At 40.8% G+C, this 22,345-nt stretch overlaps 1 protein-coding gene across 1 annotated transcript in view; it reads right to left on the bottom strand.

Moving 5' to 3' along the window:
• Window positions 1-5,358: 5,358 nt before the first annotated feature.
• The window catches only part of Cwc22 (CWC22 spliceosome associated protein homolog), a 39,183-nt gene continuing 22,196 nt past the window's right edge, over window positions 5,359-22,345 (bottom strand). The window contains exons 12-20 of the mRNA XM_050120601.1: window positions 20,955-21,062; window positions 19,747-19,828; window positions 14,969-15,029; window positions 11,716-11,793; window positions 10,767-10,919; window positions 9,109-9,236; window positions 8,003-8,104; window positions 7,711-7,922; window positions 5,359-6,147 (exon numbers count right to left, since the gene is read on the bottom strand). Coding sequence (XP_049976558.1) covers window positions 5,582-6,147; window positions 7,711-7,922; window positions 8,003-8,104; window positions 9,109-9,236; window positions 10,767-10,919; window positions 11,716-11,793; window positions 14,969-15,029; window positions 19,747-19,828; window positions 20,955-21,062 — 1,490 coding nt within the window. The 3' untranslated portion in view covers window positions 5,359-5,581. The remainder of the gene's footprint in view (window positions 6,148-7,710; window positions 7,923-8,002; window positions 8,105-9,108; window positions 9,237-10,766; window positions 10,920-11,715; window positions 11,794-14,968; window positions 15,030-19,746; window positions 19,829-20,954; window positions 21,063-22,345) is intronic.

Here is a 22,345-nt window from a genome sequence, read left to right as displayed (position 1 = left end):
CAAAATGGATACTCTGTTTAACTTACACCTACATCTGGGAATAGAACATCACCACCACCTCAGTATTCCTCTTTACCATTCCTCCAGCACTGCCCTCTCCAAAGATAATCACTATTGTGACTTATTTGGTGTTTTAGACTTTTATGTATGGGAACATATTTAGTGGAATCATAGGAATCTGGCTTCTCTATTCAACATTTATGAATAGATTTTAGGTTGATTCATGTTGTTGAATTTAGTAATATGGTCTTACCATATCCATTCCTGCATAATATCCCATTACATGAATACAACATAAAATTGGGCTGTTTCCCAACTTTGGCTGGTATGAATAGTGTTATTCTGAACACTCTTTGTACATAGCTTCCGGTTCCCACGTGTGTGCATTTTTAATATGTATCTGAGAGTGGGGTTGCTGACTCACGGCTACTACTGCCCCGCAGTTTTCTAGAGGCTTCTCTGGAGGTTCTGAGAGGGGCGTGCAGTGCCTCGTGCGGCCTAGCCTGAAGAATGCACTTTCTTCCCCTTGAAGCTTTGGGAAGGATACAGATGGAACAGAGAACTGACGGTGGAAGAGAGGGGCACCAGCCTTGCCATCAAGATCACTTGAGTGAACCCTGGCTCAAGTTCACACATACAATTTTCTTTGCCATAATTTTGCTTGTTTTTTGTTTTTTGAGACAGGGTTTCTGAGTGTAGTCCTGGTCATTCTAGAACTTGCTACGTAGACCAGGATGGCCCCAAACTCAGAGTTCTGCCTGTCTCTGCCTCCCGAGTGTTGGGAATAAAGATATGTACCCCTGACTTCTTTGTCATACTTTAATACATTGGCTTTACTTTAGGATCTGTGGTTTTAGATCAAAGCATTCTCCATCCTTTCTCCTGCTCTACCATAAAATACATACATGTGAAAACTACAACTCAGTTAATAGTAGTTGACCCTGGACTTAAAGACTCATTGAAGCTTTCTGCATAGCAATAAATAGAAACAGTGGCTGTCTTCTTCTGGTATTCTCTCCATCAAAAGCTTTCTGAACATCTACACAGGGTTGAAGATTTGGACTTGAACTCACAAAAATATAGAACTGAACTTCTAACTTCCAAGAGAGGTCCACAGGAGTTAAAGTCTCTTTCTCAGAACTCCCTGTCTGGCCCTCTAGTGTCCCTGTGCCTTTGCTGATACCTGTGTTGGCCTTGGGGAGCAACACACACCAGGTTGGCAGCTATGGAGAGGGTTATCTGGAGCACAGCATCTTTGGCTCCAGGCACACTTTTCTTCCCCTTCCCTCTATGGATAACTTCCATGGGCACTGGACTCCATCATTTGACAGAAATACAACAACATGGACAAAAGTGTTCTCCAACGTGAGGGATGGTGGTCCAGTCCCTTTTCCTGACTTTCTTGCGTTTCAGGAAAGAAGGACTGTGTGCACGTGTGGAGCGGGATTTTTCAGACATTGCCACTGTGAGACACTGGCAATGCTCAGTTTTACTCCTCAGCAGCTCATCTGATAGCAGATGGGGGTACACACTACCTGTTGACATTATGCTCTGAAACCTTGCACCTTAAAGCTTTGGAAATACATACTTAGCTCTCTTCACTGGTAGTATTAAGGCAGGTTTTGTTTTGTGAGTTGACTTCTTGCATCTGTACATTTCAAAGCTCTAGAAGAATTCTGTAGGAAGGATGTTCTCTGTAATTTATAAAAATAGCAGAGTGGTTTCTAGCAAGGCCATTATCCTCGTGCAGAATTACTCACTTGGATGTTTGCATACAGGAGTGGAAGGCACCCAGAGGTCTTGGCTGTGTTTTCATAGCCAGCACTATACCGACGCCCACTCGCGGTCAGAAGGAAGGGAGAAGGGTAGAAACAGAGTAAGGAAGGGACAGCTCTGCTCCCCACCCAAATCCTCTCCATCTGTGCGCCAGTGAGAGTTCACATTAAACTGGGGCTCTCGGTGCATGTCATAAGAATCCCAAGAAAAGCAGCTCCTGCAGAGACAGAATCCACTGACGCGTGTAACTGGAGAGTCTAGTTTTGGATATGATTCCGTTCAGGCTCCAGCAACACAGGGACCTCCTTCGAGGGTGCCTGTTTCTCTTTGAGCTACCGATCTTCCATGGCAAACTTGTACTTTCCTCAGGTTTAGACAGTGATCATCCACTGAGCTCCCATCTTGCCCTGCACACCCTTAAACAGGACCTTGTGTTTCAGGATCCAAAATGAAAAACTAATGTGAGGGATTCTGGATGTCCCAGGTTAGACCACACCTTACTGCAGAACTAGTTAGAGGGCACAGGGGACCTGGGTTTTCAAGTCAGTGAATTCTTCGGTTGCTAGATTCACCAGAATCATTTGCTCAGGTTGAAGAAAGGCAGTTGCGCAAATCAGCCATTACAGGGATTCCCATGTGTTGAGTGACGTTTTCTGGGGAGACTTGAAGAAAGGAACCTGTGCCAGACTATTGTATAACAATTTTCTACGAAGCTAGTCAGTACCCAGGATGTGGCGGGCGGGTGGGGCGGTGGTTGAGACGGTCGCCTTGCTTTTGTTTTCAGTAAACAGAAACAATGGCAGCCACGTCTAGCTTCAGAAAACGTGCGTTCTAATGGGAACTGCAACAAGCTCCAAAAACTTTCAAGGACATTTGGGAGGGAAACGTGGGAGCCCTGAGTGGAAGAATGCTGTATCAGATCCAAGGCCAGGGAGACAAGGGGTCAGAGTAGGGACACAGGTCAGTGTGCTCGTGTGTGATTAGGGTCTGGAGAGTCTCGGTGAAATGCGCACAGAAATGAGAATGTTCCTTAGGGTGACACTGGACCCTCAGCTCTCCTCCCTATGGCATAAGCAGCGGATGTAAATAAGACTTTAAAGTCAGGAACCAAAAGTTCACCCAGGGAGTTTGCTGTGAGACAGTGCCTCCTAGCAATGTCAGAGGCTACACCCGTGAAGTCTCAGCAGCCAGTGGATGCACCCACGTGTATGGGAAAGACCCACGAGACTTCAGTCCTGCACAAGGCACGACAAGCAAACAGGAACACTGAGACTGGGAGGAAGTCTTTCAGAGAAGGGCACGCCAACTGGTTATCCAGTGCCAAATGGTCAGCCCTGAAAACACGTACAAGTTAACATTATTCAGACTGAGCAGGTTGTATTTAGAAATAAGTGTACAGACGTGTACAATAACATGAAAAAAGAGGTTATGGTTTTGAAAGAGAGCAAAGAGGGGCACTGGGAGGTTTAGAAGGAAAGGGAAGAAAGGAGTAAGGTATTATAATCTCAAAGCTAGAAGAAAATACTATAAAAAATTTACTGGTAATTATATAAAGTTTTTTTTCTGGCATCATTGTGAAATGGCAGAAGAATCAAGTTGTTTGAGCTTAAATGATGTAAACGTCCCCAAACCTTAATGGATTTAAAATATGAGAAAAGGAAGTTGCTGTCACACCCACATCACACCCAAACTCCCGAGCCACCCTCTCTCTATGGCTACTTTAACATTTGAAAAGAAAAAGGGAAGGCTCAGCGCTATTTTAGGCCAGATGAAAGACAGCGGTCATAAAAAGCCAGTCAAAGCGCTCCGCTCCATTTTCCTTTCAAGTCCTTCCTGTATGACGGGAGGGTCGAGTGCGTTCTTGGTGCCCATTATTTCCTGGCTAGAACTTTGTGAAGTAAGTGCGGTGAGATCCTACAGAACAGGGAGAGAAAGGAAGTTTGCCTAGGCTCACCCAGGGAGGTGAGGGAGCTGTTGGTCAACAGTCCCGCAAAGGTTCTGCCACCTTCAGTCTGCTTAGGAAGGAAGCCGGCCTAGGATAAAACCTGGTTCCAACACTTTCACAACTACAAGCTCCGAGTCCACTGGCCTCTTGGGCTTTAGTCTGTACTTCTGGGAGACAAAACCCATCCATAAAGGGTTGCTTTGAAGAGCTAAACTAGCCCACCATTTCTTCATTTGTTCCAAGGACCAGGCTGCAGAACCAAGGGAATGAAGAGACACGGTGCCAACAAGTGAGCAGATGAGGGGCTCTGAGAGGAGCATTTGGGGGAGAGTAGCTGAAGCCAGGAGAGCGGGGTGGGCAGCGGTCGGAGCAGGCTTCAGGAAGAAATTTCAGCCATAGCTATAACAACACAGAGGGAGCAGAAGGGCCAGGCGAGGCAGCCGAGAAACTAAATGTAATGTGTGCAAAGTATCTATATTTCTTCTGGGTACAGGATACCTGCTAGTGTGAGCACGCCCAGCTGCAACACCTGTGCTGGATGTCTGCTAGCGTGAGCACGCCCAGCTGCAACACCTGTGCTGGATGTCTGCTAGTGTGAGCACGCCCAGCTGCAACACCTGTGCTGGATGCCTGCTAGTGTGAGCACGCCTTTTAAAAGTACTCAAAGAAAAGAATACTTCTCATTATTACATTTAAAAGTCATGAATTAAAGTTAAAATGAAGTAAAATAAAATTCACCCCCCCCACAGTTTTCTAGTGTTTCTGTCTACTCAAGAGCAATGTCCAGGTAAAGGAAGTAGACAACATCTATTCCTTTCAGAGGGGCACCTCTGCTCCTCAAATTCAGTTTGCTCAGCTACGGTTTTGTGAGACAGGTGCTCTCATGATGTGTAGCTACTGATATCCATCATCCCTTGTATGGAATACTGCGGGGTCGGTAGCACTTTTCTGAAGGAGAAATGCATTTTCAAGGGCTGTATCGTTGCTCACGCTCAGGTTTCTAGATAATAAACTAGGCGTTCTGAGTCAGCGTATGCCCAGAAGCTAAACATTACCACAGTGGTCCCACCATTCTTAATACCCACACTTTGGCTGGAATGGGCCCGATGTACTATAAGGTGAACAAGTGCAAGAAGCCCATTGAGCACCAGGTGCCAGACAGACCTACCTGCCCACCTAAGGGAACGTTCTCTCTCCACAGTAATTATGCTTCTACATCCTGAAGTTACAATAAAGAAAATCCTTCCAATTCAAATAAAAAAAAATGGAACTGCTTCACAGGCAGCTCATGTACCCCATGGCTATGCTTTTTAAATGACTCACTAATCCAATTAAAATTAAACATATACATCAGCTCACCTGGACAGAATGTAAAGGTGGTAAGCACTAGCCACAAGGATCTTATCAACTGGCTCAAGAGATGGATTAGGCTGCCCTGTGGTTCACTCCCAAGAGCATCTCTCAAGAGGAGGGCACACTTCCCAACACTGCAGAGAAACCTACAGCGCTGAACTCTGTCAGATACCCTACTGTAATAAATGGAAATTTTTTTTGGTCTTTGGTTATATATAAAAGCCACTAATAATTATTAAAGTTATTAGACACATAGAAAACTGTTTTACAAATCAGTGACTCAATGAGCATTTGTTCCTTTTATTCACAAAACGTAAGTTCTTCTGTTGAGACCCTTTATGATTTTACAGAGGACTTTGAGATACATCAATTATAAAACATGTCAAAAAGAAAACATCTTCAAAATATACAGATACAAAGAGGTCCTTTATACAGAGTTCTCTATAAAATCCATCAGTGTAAAAAGACGTCGGAAGGGAAGTAAGGCGTGTGCACCTGTCATCAGGATCATCTTTGTCTCGGAGACTTTTCTCTCCTCCGGTCCTGGTTTCTCTTGGAGTCTCTAGAATGTTCAGAGTGTCTGCTAGACTTCTCCCATCGTCTCTCAGCACCGTTCTGATACCTGTCGTCATCACTCTTATGGCCCGAATGTCTTCTGCTCCTGTCCCTTGACTTGGAGCGGTCTTTCCTCCTGACACTTTCACTGTCCTGACTTCGGGGTCTTTGCTTCTCATTTTCAGAAAAAGAATCTCTCCTCTCTCGTCGCTTCTTCTTTGGCTCACCATGCTTGTCTTGCAACTCTCTGTGCACGTCTTGGTCTCGGCCATTCCGAACTCTACTGTAACTATTTTCTTGGGAAGGAAGCCTTCTGTCCGCCATGGGCTTTGCCAAAGGATCCCTCCAGTCGGCATTTCGGGAGTCATGCGCTCTGTGTCTCTCAGACCTCCCTTCCTGGTGCCTTTGCTCCTCCCTTCCTTCTTCTCGCCTCCGGTCACGCATCTGCTGGCCCCTGGCTGCTTTCTCTACTTCTTCACTTCTGGTCTTCCCTTGTCTCTTCTTTCTTGTATCTTTAGCTGTGTGAAAAAAAGTATAGTTAGTTTTTATGTTAATCTAAGTTCATACTGACATACTGAAGTACATTTATTTGTGCAAATTAACCAGGATGGCTAAAATGAAAAACATGGCCAATACGCAGCTGTCAGGAGTGTAGCTTGGAATAATCACTTAGAAAGCTGGCGGTATTTACTAAAACCAAATGCATCCTCCATCAGTGGAGCCATCTGTAGCTATGGGACTGAAAAAGGAATGTACACGCAGGATGAGGTTATGTGACATATCACAAAAGCCACCGTTTGGCACGTTCAGAACGCTTACATTAATCTATAGGTGGAATCACAGAAGAGTTACACACAGGAGCTCAGGAAGAGAGAGAATCCAAACTTCTAAGCCTATCTCTGTTGACTATACAGCTTTTGCATCAATGTAACGTTGGGAAACCAAGAGTACAATATGACCACAGAGGGACTATCCGCATATATATATGGTTATTAATAGAAGTACCTAGGACATCAGAGACATGGATGAGTATGTATAGCAACCACTGTGGATGGATAAACTATAAACGCAATAACATGGGTGAATTTTATTAACACAATTATGAAAGAAATATTAGATAAAAGAGTTCATAGTTAATAACTATAAAATTAAAACAGGCACTATCGCACAGGCCTCTACACCGAGCACTTGGGAAGTAGTGGCAGAGAGAACCAGGTTCAAGGCTAGCCCCTGCCAAACCATGAATTAACAGACTAGACTGCATGTAAGACTCCAAAAAGCAAATAAAACAAAACATCCAACAGCAAACAAACCAGGCAAAGGCTGGACATGATGTACGGCTGAAACCCCAGCACTTGGGAGGCGAGGGGAGGGGGGTTGCAGCTCCAGGCCAGCCTGGGCTATGTAGTGAGAAGACTAGGTTAGCTATGTTGTGAGAGCTTGCTGCAACAAGACTAAAGGATGGAATTACAAATCCTGAAGATGGGGGAGGCTGGCAGGCACAGGATGCACAGGAAAGAGTTCCAACAAAGGAGGTCTGAAGTGCTCGTTCTTCTTGAAAGCCCCAGGTGAGCTACACAACGAACAAGATGATGTTAAATAGTCACAAACGCTCGACTGCACAAACACAGCCCTAAGTGCCCTGACAATGAAGCATCAGGATGGCACCTACAAACTAGAATGCAAACGTGAGTACTTCAGGCATCACTAAACCCCAGCTGTGTCCATGAGGAGGCTTCTAAGACAGAAATAACACAGTGTCAATAATAGATGATCATCTCTATTAATAAAGATGATGACCACTGGCCGGGCAGTGGTGGCACACACCTTTAATCCCAGCACTCGGGAGGCAGAGGCAGGCGGATCTCTGTGAGTTCGAGGCCAGCCTGGTCTACAAGAGCTAGTTCCAGGACAGGAACCAAAAGCTACGGAGAAACCCTGTCTCGAAAAATCAAAAAAAAAAAAAAAAGAAGATGATGACCACAATAAGTAAGCAGCAACTGAAACTGGCCCTTAGTATGGACACCACGAGCCCTGCTCTTGTTAGGAACAGCAGGCTAAAGTCTAGATGAGCCTGATACCTGAGACGGAGCTCTGACTGCTGGAGGATGAGGAGCCGCCCCCTTCACTGGAGGAGTCTGAGCTGCTCTCGCTGCTGTCGGGATCTGAGTCAGAGGACTCCGAGGAGGACTCTGAAGACGACGAGGTCAGGGCGGGTTTCTTCTGCTCGGCTTCTGGTTTCTGGGCCATGATGACCTTGGGTGTATTTTTCAGGTGCTCTCGCAGTTCATCCCTAACAGAAATATAATGTGTTACATTAGCTTGTAAGACGACTTTGTCAGCTAAAGCTAAAATTCTGCAAATGATCCTTACGTTAAACCTCCAAGACCTATGGAGGTGAAGAAGTTGATGGCGAAGCGGGTATTCCGTGGGTTGTCTCGAGGTAACAGTCCTTCAAAGAATGGCTGCAGAGTTCTGGGGAAAAAAAAAAAGAGAGAGAAAAGAAAAAACACAGAAAGAGAAAAGTGAAAACTCCTATACCCACTTACCAGATTCAATTAGTAAGTTAAGTATAAGAAGTGGTTTATGCATTTATAGGTTAGGCTATCTAAATATAATCAGTAATAAGAAATAATTCACTGAAGTTCACTTCTTTATAAAAAATATTTCTTTATAGTTTGTGTCTGTGAGCGCGCACGCGTAGGACAGCATATAGGAGATGTGGGTGTCTGGGATCCAACTCATTTCAGATTTGGTGTCTTCACCTACTGAGACATCTCACTGGCCCTTAGACTTGATTTCTCTAACTACAAAATGGATTTAGAAATTTTTCATATAGACACTAGGATACACACAGAGTATACAGACGGCATACACACATACTGTGTACAAGATATATTCACAAGTGTATTTTGTACACATGCACAGAAAATAGTAAAGGCCTTAGTGTACGTATGCACATCTCAGTAAGCACTGGGAAAGAGTAGGAAATAGGCAATGAGTGTTTTACTGAAAAGGGTAAGTTATAGGAAGACTGACTAAGCATTTAGATCAACAAGAGGGTCATAGCTTCTGCAGTCACAGGGGTATGGGTGCACGTAACAGCAGCCCTACCAGTTCTGTGACACTGGGTAGATGAGCCTGATAAAGCACACAGCATATGAGACCAGAGTGAAGCCTGCAGACCCCGTGCAGGTCTTTGGTCAATGTGTAAGAGAGGCAGAGCAATGAAAAGCTGGAATAACTCATGGCACTGGCGGAATGGAAGAGAAGCCAGTTCAAATAGGTGAAGCAGGGGTTATGCGGCAGCCCCAGAACCAGACCCCGAAAGGTGCGTGCTGTCCCATGCCTTTTAACACACAGCACACTAATGTGACCCGAAGTCCTAGAGGGCTTTTCCCTGCGGAGAGGACAAGACTCTCTGCTAACATGGGGCTCGCCCAGAGACAGGAAGAGCGAACTGCTAACAGTCAACTTACTCATCCTTTAACCTCGCGTTGAGTTTAGGAAGACCCATGTATTCACACAGTTCCTGAAAAAAGATTTTGACGAAAATTCTACTAGACGATGTAGTGGTTTCTTCACTGAGCTTTATACATTCAAGAACCTGAAAATTAAAAGAGAGAATTAAAAAAAAAAAAAAAAAAAAAACCTACTTTTGTTTTAAAAGACAAGGACAAGTAGCCGAGCAGTTTAAGTCCTCTCAAAATGACTGGGAATTCCCACCCTCAGCAGCATCTCTGGACCTCCCATGCTGACACGTGCTATTTCTTGGTGACGCGGAAGACCGCGTCTCTGTATTAACTTCCCAGTGTTAAGATGGTGCAGAAACGGTTGTGTTCTTTTGCTTGAAGAAGGTGTCTTTCATAGCAGAGAAGAAATCCTGTCTTGAGCACATAACACCAAAGTAAAGACTGCTCGCAAACTCTCCCCCACCCCCTGGCAGAACGGGCTGTACACAGGGGCTAGATAAATGCCAGCCAGAGCAGGATGCTAGCTCTATTCGGCATATATACACAAGGTAAAAGATGGGTGATATATCCTGAAAACTAAGATGACAATTTTTATAAACTAACTGTGGACACAGATTTTAGAGATAAACAGAAAAAAAAATCTAGCTTTTTATGGGTTATACTCTGGAGCCTATTTTAGACAACTGTTTAAAACTCCTTTTTTAGAATGTGGAAATGAAGCAAAGGGTTGTGATTAGCTGCTGGGTTGCTGTGCCCACTGAGTGTAGTTGGATATACTTAGGACTTCCGTACTACAAACATATTCAACACTCCCAATGGGCGGAGCTCATTCTACCACCAGTCTGTGGTATTTTACAATGTCGTCCTCCTCTTCTTGGGTGTGACTTCTCTGTACTAAAATTCTTCTAGCAACTTTGCTTCACTTGGAGTATGACACTTTTTATGGCATGTGACTGTCAGACACTTTTCTCTTCCATGGTAACATTCTTGAAAGCAGGGACCACATAAAACATTCGACTGCCCGCTACCATGTGACTGGACGTGCAGCTGGTAGCAAACATCATGTGGATGAGCAGTGAGCAATTATATAATAAATATGGGTTTAAATCTGGTGCACATTTCCCCACTGAGGACGCCTTTCTTTGCTCTAAACACGATCACAGGATCTCCTCCCTATAGCTTAAGCTAAAATGGCCCCTTACCACCTCCTAGAACAATCCTTAGTCTTAGTAAGAGCAACCTTGGAGAAACTGCTCTCTTAGGAAATACAGACAGTAATTCTGAGGCACCAGTGCCACCAGGAGAGGGGTCACATGTCTCTCCTTGGTTATGCGAGTATGCACAAACACGTATAAAGATGTGAAACATGAAAATACATAATATTTTCCCTGAAAATATTGCTAGTTGGCGTTACCACAAAGGAGCATGGTTGGGGGGGCATGTATGATCCACAATAGTATTTCTTACCCACATCCATTATTTGACTTAGTTTTTTGATTCCATGCTACGTGAACATGTTTCAAAGACAACATAAAACTGCACTACATGTTTCATTCTAATTCGTATTTACTGATAGGATAAGCATGGCCATGCCATAATTAAACGCATATTTCAGAACAACAGGGGATTAGGAATGAAGAGCAAATACTGATCCAATTACTTACACTCCATGGAAGTGAATCAGTGTATAGAAGGTGAGCAAACATCTTAGCAACGTTTCTCAATTTGTTTGTTTCCAAGCGATGGATGGTATCGTACTGTTCTTTGAATATACTTTCAAATGATTCCATGTATTCTTTTTTTAGCATGCAAAACCGCTAGAGATAAGAAAACTGAAAGTCAACAGCAGCAGAAACCGAATGCCAATACAATAGAACTTATTGTTCCTAAATTTACTAAACAACTGTAAACACCTTCGAAAATCATCTATCACTCAACCTTTCTGTGTGAAATGATGTTCACAAAGTTACAGCTATAGTTTCTATCTGGATTTATATGCTAAAATAAAATTATACATTTAGTTGATCCTACAGACATACATTTTGTATTACATAACTGTGCTTTATGAATAGTTTACAAATATTTTAAGGACTGGAAGATGCCAGATCAATGGTTAAGAGTATTTAGTGTGGTCTGCAGAGAACCCGAGTTACATTCCCAGCAGTCACGCCAGGCAGCTCCGACAGTTCCAGAGATCCACCTTGGGCCTCTGCAGGAACCTGTGCTCATGTGCATACACCCTGACATGTACACATACAAATATCATTAAAATTGATAAAAACCTTCAAAAATTTTTAAAATCATGATTACCCTGTGTTGACTTAGGAGGTTCCTGACTTTAGTAACTGCTTTGAGTTTCTGAAGAAATTAGTTGTTTTGGACTGGTAACTGTTACAAAGTCTCTGTAATTTCAAGAAGCTGTAGAGACATGATAGTAATTTAATGTACTGAAGGAGGAACATTGTGCTCTCAGAAAAGAACATATGTTGTTGGTTGAGGGTAGACCAGGCCACGAAGCACAATCATTAACTTGCTATATTATTGTTGGGAATTCTTTTGGAGCTTCTAATCCTTCTATTAAATCTTGACATGAAAAGCAAGGCTATAACTCACCCCAGCTAACAAGCCGAAAAATTTTTCATAGGTCCTTTGCTGGGCACAGCAATCAAGTATCATGTTGCAGAGTTCTTTCTGTCAGAAAGAAAAACGGTGTTAATGGCACAGAACACAGTGGAGCTTTGCTATACGGCAATTTACGATCAGTGACTGTGTTTTCAAACTAGGCTTCTAAAAATTTTGAAAATTATTTTAAAAAACTCAATGTCAAGCTTACCATTTTTGAAAGCCTTTTAGTCTGACTGATAACATTTATGATAATTTCATTAAATATGAAATTCTAAATTCATGAGTATGAATCATTTCTAAACAATCTAGTGAAGAGGGTCAAGGCATAACTGGATATTCTGTCTTTAAAGACATCTGTGGAAAATTCTTTTAAATTTACATTCACCAACACAAATCCCTGACAATTTAGATATAAACTCAACTGTTAAAGGATATGCTTAGATAGTATGGAAAAAGCACAATATGAGTGTTTACAGAAGCATGAATGGACACTTCAGTTTCAACATCAGTGACCTTCCAGTTGGTAAAGGAAGAAAATATATAAAAATGAATAAATAAATAAATGAATAGAAACAGATTCATGGCTCGAATTTCCTAAGTCCTGAAATAAATGTTCTCTGTAGACCTACCCACAGGGGGATGGACGCTCTATCTACAGATCTTCCCACAGGGGATGGACGCTCTACATACAGACCTACCCACAGGGGGATCTCTAAAGATGGATGGGCCAATCCAGTAACTGCTGAAACGTACTACCCAATTAGCTATACCCAATTAGCTATTTAACTGCTTTGAAAAGCATCTCCATGAGAAGTTTTGGAATAAATAAACTCCTGATTATGCTGCTAGGTTAACAGAAAACCTCTCTCACAATGATTGGCATCTATTTTTTCGGCATATATGATTTAACAATTCCTAAAAGAACCCCAGTGGATCAGACAGTGACTCAGGAAAACTGCAAGCAGAGACAGGATGAGAAGGCCGCCGTCGTGCACATTTTATAACTCACTCATCAGAATGTCTACCAGTTTTACAAATAGTGACCTGAACGTAGTCAATTCCTCTAGTAGAAAAGTCTATACAAATTAAATGTGTTAATTTTTAAGTTTAAACTAAATTTCAGTTAATTTTTACTTTTAAAATGTAAATGAACTATCATGAATCTTTGCCATTTTCACTAACTGAGGTGTGATCTAAGAAAAAACTGTTAACATTTTTAAATGAGGTAATTAAGCGTTTGTGTCTATGTAAGCAATCTGCAAGTGCAGGACGACAGACTAGAAGGAACCTGTGGAATCCATCATGATAGCCCTGTCCCTATAAACCATTTAAAATTATAATCTGAGCTCCTTAGCCAGGACACTCATATTGTGCTCATCAAAAGCTGTACGTGCCTGGCTGCCGCTCCCCTGACCAGGGCAGCAAGCTCATCTCCTCCCTGAACAGCTCTACTGCACAGTGCTGCTCTAGAAACAGATGGTCTACCATGAAGCACCTCACCAGAGCATCCCTTTAAAACATGGGGGCACTTTAGACACAAAGAAAAAGAAAAACAAGTCATAAGCTAACCCAAATAAATAAAATGTTTATAAACGTGTTAAGTTCTGCAAAAGAACACTTTGTCAAAATTTAGCTTGGTACTGAAAACTTAAAATGAATCCTTCCTAAATTATGCTGTTAGGATAACTTGATGTGCAAAATTCACTCTCAAAAAATTTTGCAGCATGTTTATGATATGTTAATCCTATTTTAAGCAACACGCAGTAATACACCAATGGTGCTGCAGATTCAGAACCACCTGCAAAACATATCACTTTTTCCCCCAGACCAGGTGCAATTATAAGTACTATTATCTATGGCTTGTGATAGTTAAATATCTTAACATGTCAATTAAATATTTGAGCAATTTTAGGAGTCTTTAGTACATGAAAATAGATTTATTAAGTTATTTTCAAATATTAATCAAAATATGTTGAGGACAGTTCTAGAACAGCTACCCTTTGGATTAGCATCAATAAAGTTGTAATGACTTAATTATATTCCTCAAATGTAACATGGTCACACAGCAAATTCAGCATTAATTCTACTTTTAAAGGTTAATAAATTATATTATATTATTTTATAATAATATAATAAATTATATTAACTTATTTCCTTCTAAGGATGACATATCCACTGTGGTCAAGACTATAAACAGCAACCGTTAGGAAAAAGAAAACAACTTTCTAATTTGAAAATAATTTGTTTTTGCAAATTTTATAAAATTTTCAGTATGTACATACATATTTACAATAGATTCAATAAAGAATCAAGGATTTTTTTCCTGCAAATGCCCAAATACTACATGTTTTCCAGGTTAGGGCTAGTGTGGTGCTGGGCAAAGGTATTTATTCTGCTACTATGGTATGAAAATAGGGGAGAAGATCAGTGAGTGAGCGAGAGCCTGATTTTACTGCAATACAGCTTTACTTATGAAAACAGGAAGTGGGTCGGGGCACAGGACCAATCCCTACAAATGATCCTCTAATCCTGACACAGCTCAGCACCAAGAGACCGGACACTGAACAGCCTACTGGACCGCATGTTCACTACTCCACCTATGAGGTCTATCACTCGTCCATCAAGGTGTGAGGAAGGGCTCCACCAAAGCCTGGGCTCGGGCTCCAAAGACCTAAAAGGACTGTATGATGACAACCAAGAAAAAATTACAAAATTATTTACACAGCTTGGTGTTTATTATCCTTAGCACTGGGGCTCCGATATGACAGGCAACAGTTAGGAGACGATGAACCCATGAGGCTAACAGAAGACCTTAGGAACTTAGTGGGTAACTAAATCCCTGAGGCTCCGCCTGTCTAACAAAAGTCTACAATCAATCTTTCCACATGAATGAATTAATGAATGAGAGTAATACAAATCCTTCCATATACAACCTGAGCAGTGTAAACGTACATGTTGTGACTGCTGTAGCTCCTACCAGAAGGATTCTTCACTGCACAGTAATCTGTTCACAGGTAACCACTGTGACTAGAGACAACCACGCCAGGATGCATTCACGCAGACGTTGCGCTTTACTAGAGCACACGCCAAAGACCCAGAGCCTTCAGCCTTGGTTTAGAATAAAATTACAAAACTTACATCTACTTGAGTATTATTATTTCAATTCACAAAACCTATTCATCTTAAACATTTTAGTTAGCAATACATGTTCCCTAATTTAAAGAGAAAGGCATGGACATACTGTTTGGCTCTCCGCAAACTCCATCTTCAGCAACTTGTGCGCACATTCTTCAAAATCTAAACTAGGGAGACAAGATGGTCACAATATGTTAAAAGTCTGAAGCAGTAAATTACAGTGCTCTGTACCTGTCCAAATACTACCATTACTATCTTAATTGTAAATATGCATAATACCCCAGCACACAGAGAGCAGCTCTTAACTACAAACACCAAAGTACACACACACAACAACACAAGGAACCTTAAACCATGCTGCAGACAAGTCAGACACAAAGGCCACACACAATATAATGAACAGGCAAATCCATATATAGAGAGAAGCTTATGGGACCAAAATGATGGCTAATGGAAACAATTCATTCTTCAATGTCAAAAATATTTTGGCAATGTTTGGACAACTTTGCAAATACTCCAAAACAACAAACTGCAGATAAGAAAGGATAAATTTTATAGTACATATGAATATATATATGTATATGAATTTTACAAGTATATGTGTAAACTTTAAAAAGATATACAAGAAATCAAGAGAATGACTATGTCTTGATCTTTATCGTTCTCTCAAATCAATCAGCCTGCAGTGACACATACAGGAAGGATGTTTCTCAAGGAAGCACAGGAGCTGTAAATTCTCAAGTGCTAGCATCAACTTTTCCTTAAATTCTGGAAGACAACTGGCATGGTGGCTAATTTCTATAAACCCAGTACTCATAAGGCTGAGGCAAGAAGGACTTTGAGTTTGGGGGCCCTAGGCTAGAATGAGATTCTGAAAGAAACGGGAACACCGGCAGAGGATAAAAGCCCTGTGAGGAAGTCATGAACTGCTCCACACTGATGTCCCAGTAGTAAAGGACAGCGAACTCTAAAGATGGGGAACCTGGTCCTGGGAGGCAAAGACTAACTACTCTTGCTCAAGATCTACTGAATGTCAGTCATTTCTTGAGTATTTGTTTAGTAAATTCAGTCCAAAAAAAGTATTAGTAATTTTACTCAAAATTTTAGGTAAAGTAACAGGTAGAATGCTTAACAATAAAGAATATACTAACGTTTAAAATGTTACCAAGTATTTGGCTTTTGTTCTGTTTGCTTCAGAAAAGGTTGTATGTAGCTGAGGAAGACCTAAACTCCTGACTCTCTGCCTTCAACTTCCAGTTCCTGGGAGTGCAGGTGTCTCCACATAGTACCTATAACTAACTAACTCTTTTAAGAAATGTATTTTCAGTTGCTAGTCCTACATCCACACCTTAATCAGTACATCTGGTTCTTGAGTGCACACAACTTTAGCATCTCAGATTTAGCAACATTTGATGTGATTCTCTTGTTTTACAGAGTAGACAATCAAGACTCAGAGGTGTCTGTGAGTCAGACTCCTGGATAACATCGCTGCAGTGAAGAATTAAACACAAAATACTTTTGCTTCTAGCTCAATGGGAAAGCTACAATAAGTACTGCACTTAAAAAGCTTCTTGAAATGTGTATTATGTATTTAGAGAAACCAGGAAAGACATTCTAATTAAAACAGGCCCAATTTCTTATGCTTCCAGTATTACAAACCTCAGTACAGAAGAGAAAATGATCCTCTATTACACCACAAACCTTAAGACACCTCTACAGCACTGCCTGTCCCCAGTCACTAGTGCTGAGCTAGGATGAGGTGAGACCTGCTGCAAAAGCCAGCCCATCTGATACACTACAAGTATCTCATTTCATATCCAAACACAGGGCTTCCCCATTTATGAAAAATAGCTATAACATTAGTAAATGGTGCAAGCAACTTATAAGGAGCAAATGCACATTTTTACAGTGTTTATATAGATGATTTTATAATATCCTTAACACAAGATAATTAGCAAATTCAACAAGAACTTGACTCAGGAATAATGCTGCTATATCCAAACCCTTTCAGATGGTCTAAGCCCCCCCCCCCCCGCCGCCTCCCCAATAGCCACCAATGCAATGCAGTGATTCTGAAAGTGTTTGCAATTCATCTGTTATTTCTAGCTTCTATTACTTATTAGGTTTCATAAGCACACCTGGGCAACCATCCAGCATAGTGCAAGGCAAGAAAAAAAGAAGAAAGCTAAAATAAAAAAAGCAATCTTCCAGGTAGCAGATAACAGGCAATACTACACGGTGCCTAGAATGGACACATTTCAGTACATTTCATAGCAATAACAATGAGTATTATTAAACATATGAACTGTTTAAAAAAAAGAAATACATGGCAGGAGTGGGGAGGACTTGATAATTAAAAGAAAGTCAAATAAGTAATAAAAAAATTTTACTACTTTTATTTATCAGAAAAAGTTGTATGAGCTTATGCATTTATATATTTGCATTCTTTTAAAGCATATGGTGATTCTGAAGGGGCACTAATTATAAATATCACATGAGCTAACATTGCTCAATATTTTAGGTATTGAGCCTAAGGGTGGCTGAGCAAAAATAATTCCAGTTTTAAAAGAATAATAATTGAAGTAGGGTTATATAACTGCATTACTAAATTACTGTCCTCTTGACTTGATGCCAGTTTTAAGTAGTATTTAAAGATGACTGCACTATCGTCAGGGACACGGCAGCCCATCTCCATCTGCTCCCACAACGTTGACCATCATCAAAAAGCAGGAACAAGGAGGGAGCTTCTGCCTCAACAGCAAAGCCAACTGCTTACTGTGAGGTTTTGTCTAATGAAAGAGTAATCCTAGAGCCACAGGAATCTCGGAGCAGCAGGAAAATGGGAAGACTCGCAAACTAGTCCTAAGAAAAATAAGAGCGCCAATCCCTACACAGTTCAGGAGTCAAATGGACTTGTTTGCACAAGATTACCTACGAAGAGTCCTATGTTCAATCTCAGGTCTGTAAATAAGTACCTCTACACCACCTCAGGCAGTCACTTCATCGCTTCTAACCTGAACGGTATAAAGACTTCAGACAACAGAAAGAAAACACTGGATACACACTCAAAAACAGAGACAGACAGACAGATCTTCAATCCAATCTGATGTTGATTAGTATGTGTCATTTCTTGAGCTGCCTAGCCTGTTTTCAAGGAAGACCACACAAGCAGTCTACTGCCTGGTCTACTAACCTTCTCCAAACTGACATGGATCTGAGCATTTCCTACTTCTTAATAAGTCACGATCAACTCAGTTCTCAAGGGAGGCATAAAGCAGACATTTGACCATGTAGTGATTACAATTTGTTCCCTTCACTGTTTTGCAGTGGACAATTTTGTGTAATTGCAGTAATGAAAAAGGGCCAGCTGCCACGGAGGAAAAGCCCTTGACTCGTGGTCCCAGAGGCTTTCTGTAAAGAGTTACCTACAATAATGTTTTGTGAATCGAATAAAATTCAAATCTAGTACCACTGCTTCAAAACAAAACAAAAAGCTACTTCTGCTTTTGATGACCAATGACAGCATTTCTTTGCCTAGATATTTAATGACTAACATTTATCACCAAAGAGTCTCGTTCCTAAGTCCTCCAATGTGTATATTGGGCACTTATGATTTTCTTCTGACATCTGTATGGGTTTTTATAGGTCTACTAACCATTTTCATATATAATTGGGAAAAAAAACTTGCCACGTATGGGCTGTTATTCTTTTAATGCTATTATGCAAGGTCTGCAGGCACAATAAGGAGAAGCCACTGTCTAAGAGTGAGTGGCTGCCTACGCTGGGCATAATCCCAACAGCAGGAGGTTGAGGAGGGCAGATCTCTGTGAGTTCAAAGCCAGCCTCGGCTACAAAATGAGTTCCAGGACAGTCAGGGTTACACAGTGAACCCCTGTCTTGAAAAACAAAAGAACAAACAAACAAAGAAAAAAGAAGAAGAAAGGAGTGGCTTCCTTGTGTCTCGATGCTTTTGTTTTTGGTACCTTTTCTGATTTAGATAGTAGCAAAGTGAAGGGAGCTTAGGGTTCTTTCTACACAATTACTCAGCTGCCCTGCAACTCCTCCAGTCACAGCACTGAGAGCAACACTGAAGTCATCTCTTCTGTCCTGAACAATGCTGCAGCTCTGAAGAGGACATCAGGGCCTCAAACTCTACAAAATTCTAATCTTCTAAGTTGCATGGAAAAACTAGCAGCTTTTTCATTTGAATGGTAAAAACATAGGTCAAGATAAACAAAGAAAAAGTTTTTTATCAGTGTTGGATATTCCTCTATTTGAAGTTTTCAGACAATGAAAACAAGATGACTCCTACTCATGGCTCACCATAGTCAATGGAAACACAGACCCTAGCAACAACCCAACTGAGAAAACATCCCTCCTCCTGTGTGAATATAAACACATTCCCAGTAAATCAATAAGCTGATTCACATCAAAATAACAGACGGACTAAGCACTTAACATTTTTGGATATGTTCGCTCAAATCAAGTGTACAGGTTTCAAAGGAAATAGTTTCAATTTCATGGTATCTTAATACTTCTTAACACTACTATACAAGGTCTTCAAAGCTTTCCAAAGTGCAATTCCCAATTCCATTTCTATCCTCCTACATCTGCACAGCAAGTAAGCTCTCAACTAAGAGTCAGAATTAAAAACCACATCAGAAAAAGAAACATTAAATTCTCATTAGCAAATACTGTGGTAGCCTTTGACACAGAGCTGGTTATTTCTGAGGTTTAATTACTAACATCTAACTACAAGAAATGGCACACTGAATGAAAGCAGAACCTATTAGGTAACACAGTTAGGACTCTAAGTAAAAACCCTGGCTACCCATCTCTTACCCAAAACAGAAATAAATGATCAATTAAGCCAGAAAGTCTTACCTTGACTGAATAGCAAGATATATTGTACGGCGAAATGAGACTAGATTGATTTCTGTTTTGTCATGAATAGTTACTTTTTGTCCTGAAATAAATTAAACATAACAATTATAAAAATATATTTGTTCTATGATCAAATTCAGTAGCAACAATATTGTTTTCCTTTTGTAAATGAGTACCTGCAAAATTAATGGAGCTACTGTAAGTTTCTGTCATACCATTTTGTTGGATCAGAGTCCACAACTATGCCAAAAATCTACTTTTGTCTTTGTATTACAAACTCATTTAGATACCATAGAAGGCTTTACTCCACACTGATGCTTCATGGAATATTATTTCTAGAGTTATACACAATGTTGATTAGGCGGATGAACTCTACAATCTGGAACTCATCTTAAGAGAACACTGGGTTGTGGCAGGGTGGTTGGCTCTCTCCAAATGTATATTTTTCAAAATCTCTTCACTGATGTAAGAAAACTTTCTTACACCCAATTATTTGTATTTAAATAGTATTTCCATATAAAACAAAGAAATTCTAAAAGAAAAATGTAATATATAGCTACTTAGATGACTTAAAGGCAGCAGTGGAAAAAGCCAATATATTTTTTATAAAATGTTACAGAACAATTTCACTATAAGACCTACATTACCCTAAAAAGAAAAACATACTTTTACTATTTCCAGATGTGTAATGTAAATAACGCCAGCTTATATATGCTGCTGTATTACTGATACTCAACCAAAGGAAAGGTCTGAGCTTGTTTTTCTGCACAGTGATGTCACCAGAGCTGAAGAGGAAGAACAGCAAGCCTGTTTCTGTACTAAAATAGTTGGTGGCCTCCCTACCCTATTTTGCCAAAATGAACAGCAAATATCTAAGTCCTTCACATCTGTCACACTCTTGCCAAGGCTATATAAATTACACACCCTCAACATGAATGCACCTTTGGAAGTCAAGGTCTAAAACACCAAATTAAAATTATGTTGTTAGTAAAAATGAGTTTCCTTGTTTAAAACTTTTAGGGTGGGTATCCTGTTTTAGGGGGCGGTCTTCTGTCCTATAAGGCACGGAAAAGCCTTGACCCGCTAAACTCCAGTGACATTTTTCACAATCCCTTCTCAGTGAATTGAGAGAGCCGTCTTAGAATGGTACTTCAGAATCCACTTAACCCGGGAGTGTTTTACAGCACACTTGAAAAGCCACACTTTACCTTCCTCCTCCTCCTCTCCTTCTTCATCCTCCTCTTCCTCCTCCTCGTCTTCACTACTTCCAGCTTCTTGGTCTGTGTTTGAATCACTGTCTCCTTCATCAAGAATTTCTACAAAGCCAAGTTTAAGCAGGAAAAAATATGAGCTAGATACATGTACCTCACCTTGAGAAGTTCAGTCTCATTTCGCTGATTCTAATTTTAACTGTTCACCTGCCAACAGTTATAGCCAGAAAGCAATGAGAACGATTTGATGTTAGGAAGGTGACTGCCATCACTCTTTGTCAGATAAAATGCGCTCAGGAAACAAGGGATGAAGAGAAGGAAGGAAAGGCACATGATGGTTTTCTGAGTGGGCAGGAGTGCCAGAAAAACACTGGAGACCAAAGCTAGCCTTTCAAATCCAAATGCTATCTTAAGAAAGAGTGTAGCCTATGATGAAAAATAAGGCCATACCCCGAACACAAGCATGCAGGGTTAAGAATAAATATGGTAGGATATGGGAGGGGAAATAGTTCCACAACTTACTGTATTCACTTTAAATAAATAGATTGAAAAATTTAAAATATATAATTGTTAAATAGAGTATTACAATCAATTTAATGGGTTTTCATGCATAAAACTAAAATAGAAGCTGAAAGATCTTGAACAAAACTGGTAAAACCATGACTATTACTTAATATAAACGTACCTTCAGATCTGAATGAATGTGCATAAAAGGTCGCATAGGACCATCCACCACATCAACAGTGCAAATGGCACGGATCGCAACTGTACCTCACCCAGAGATGCTGTCAGAGCTAAATCCTCCTGATGTGAGATGTCCTTTCATGCACTGTGACTATGTACTCCTCCCACTGGTTAATAAAGAACCTGTTCTGGTCTATTACAGGATAGAATATAACTAGACGGGAAATCCGAGCAGAGACAGAGAGAGAAAGAGGGTGGGGTCGGGAGAGAGACCAGAAAGCCACACATAGAACAAACAGGATGCCCAAACACTGTAGAGCTGTCATTTAGCCTTCACCTGACAAACAAATCTTAAAAACATTTATAGCAAATGCAACTCGATGAAACAATCCAGTGTCTAGACTCTGAAAAGAAGAAACTATTTAGCATTCAAAAGTAGGAAGCCAGGCACTCCTGCTGTTTCCCCAAATGCTGTAAGACCTAATGCACAAGTGCACCTGGGTCACTTTCAGGTGCTAATTACTAGAGCTGTGCTCACTTCCTGCTGTGGTCATTTTTTATGCCAGTTCCAGAGGAACAATTTACTGAAGATGAAGGTCAAATGAACTGTCTGATAGTTTAGAGCATCCTCTTTTCTCTCTTCTTTAGAATTAGCCCAAAATTCCATAAGTACTGACAAGTGGATTTCACTCGATGAATAAAAG

The sequence above is a fragment of the Alexandromys fortis genome, unplaced genomic scaffold, assembly GCF_014885135.2.
Source record: "Alexandromys fortis isolate MF-2015 unplaced genomic scaffold, M_Fortis_MF-2015_v1.1 scaffold_8_1_9099942, whole genome shotgun sequence".
Classification (NCBI taxonomy): domain Eukaryota; kingdom Metazoa; phylum Chordata; class Mammalia; order Rodentia; family Cricetidae; genus Alexandromys; species Alexandromys fortis.
The sequence above is the reverse complement of the archived record's forward strand: the minus strand, read 5'-3'. Positions and strand labels throughout refer to the sequence as shown.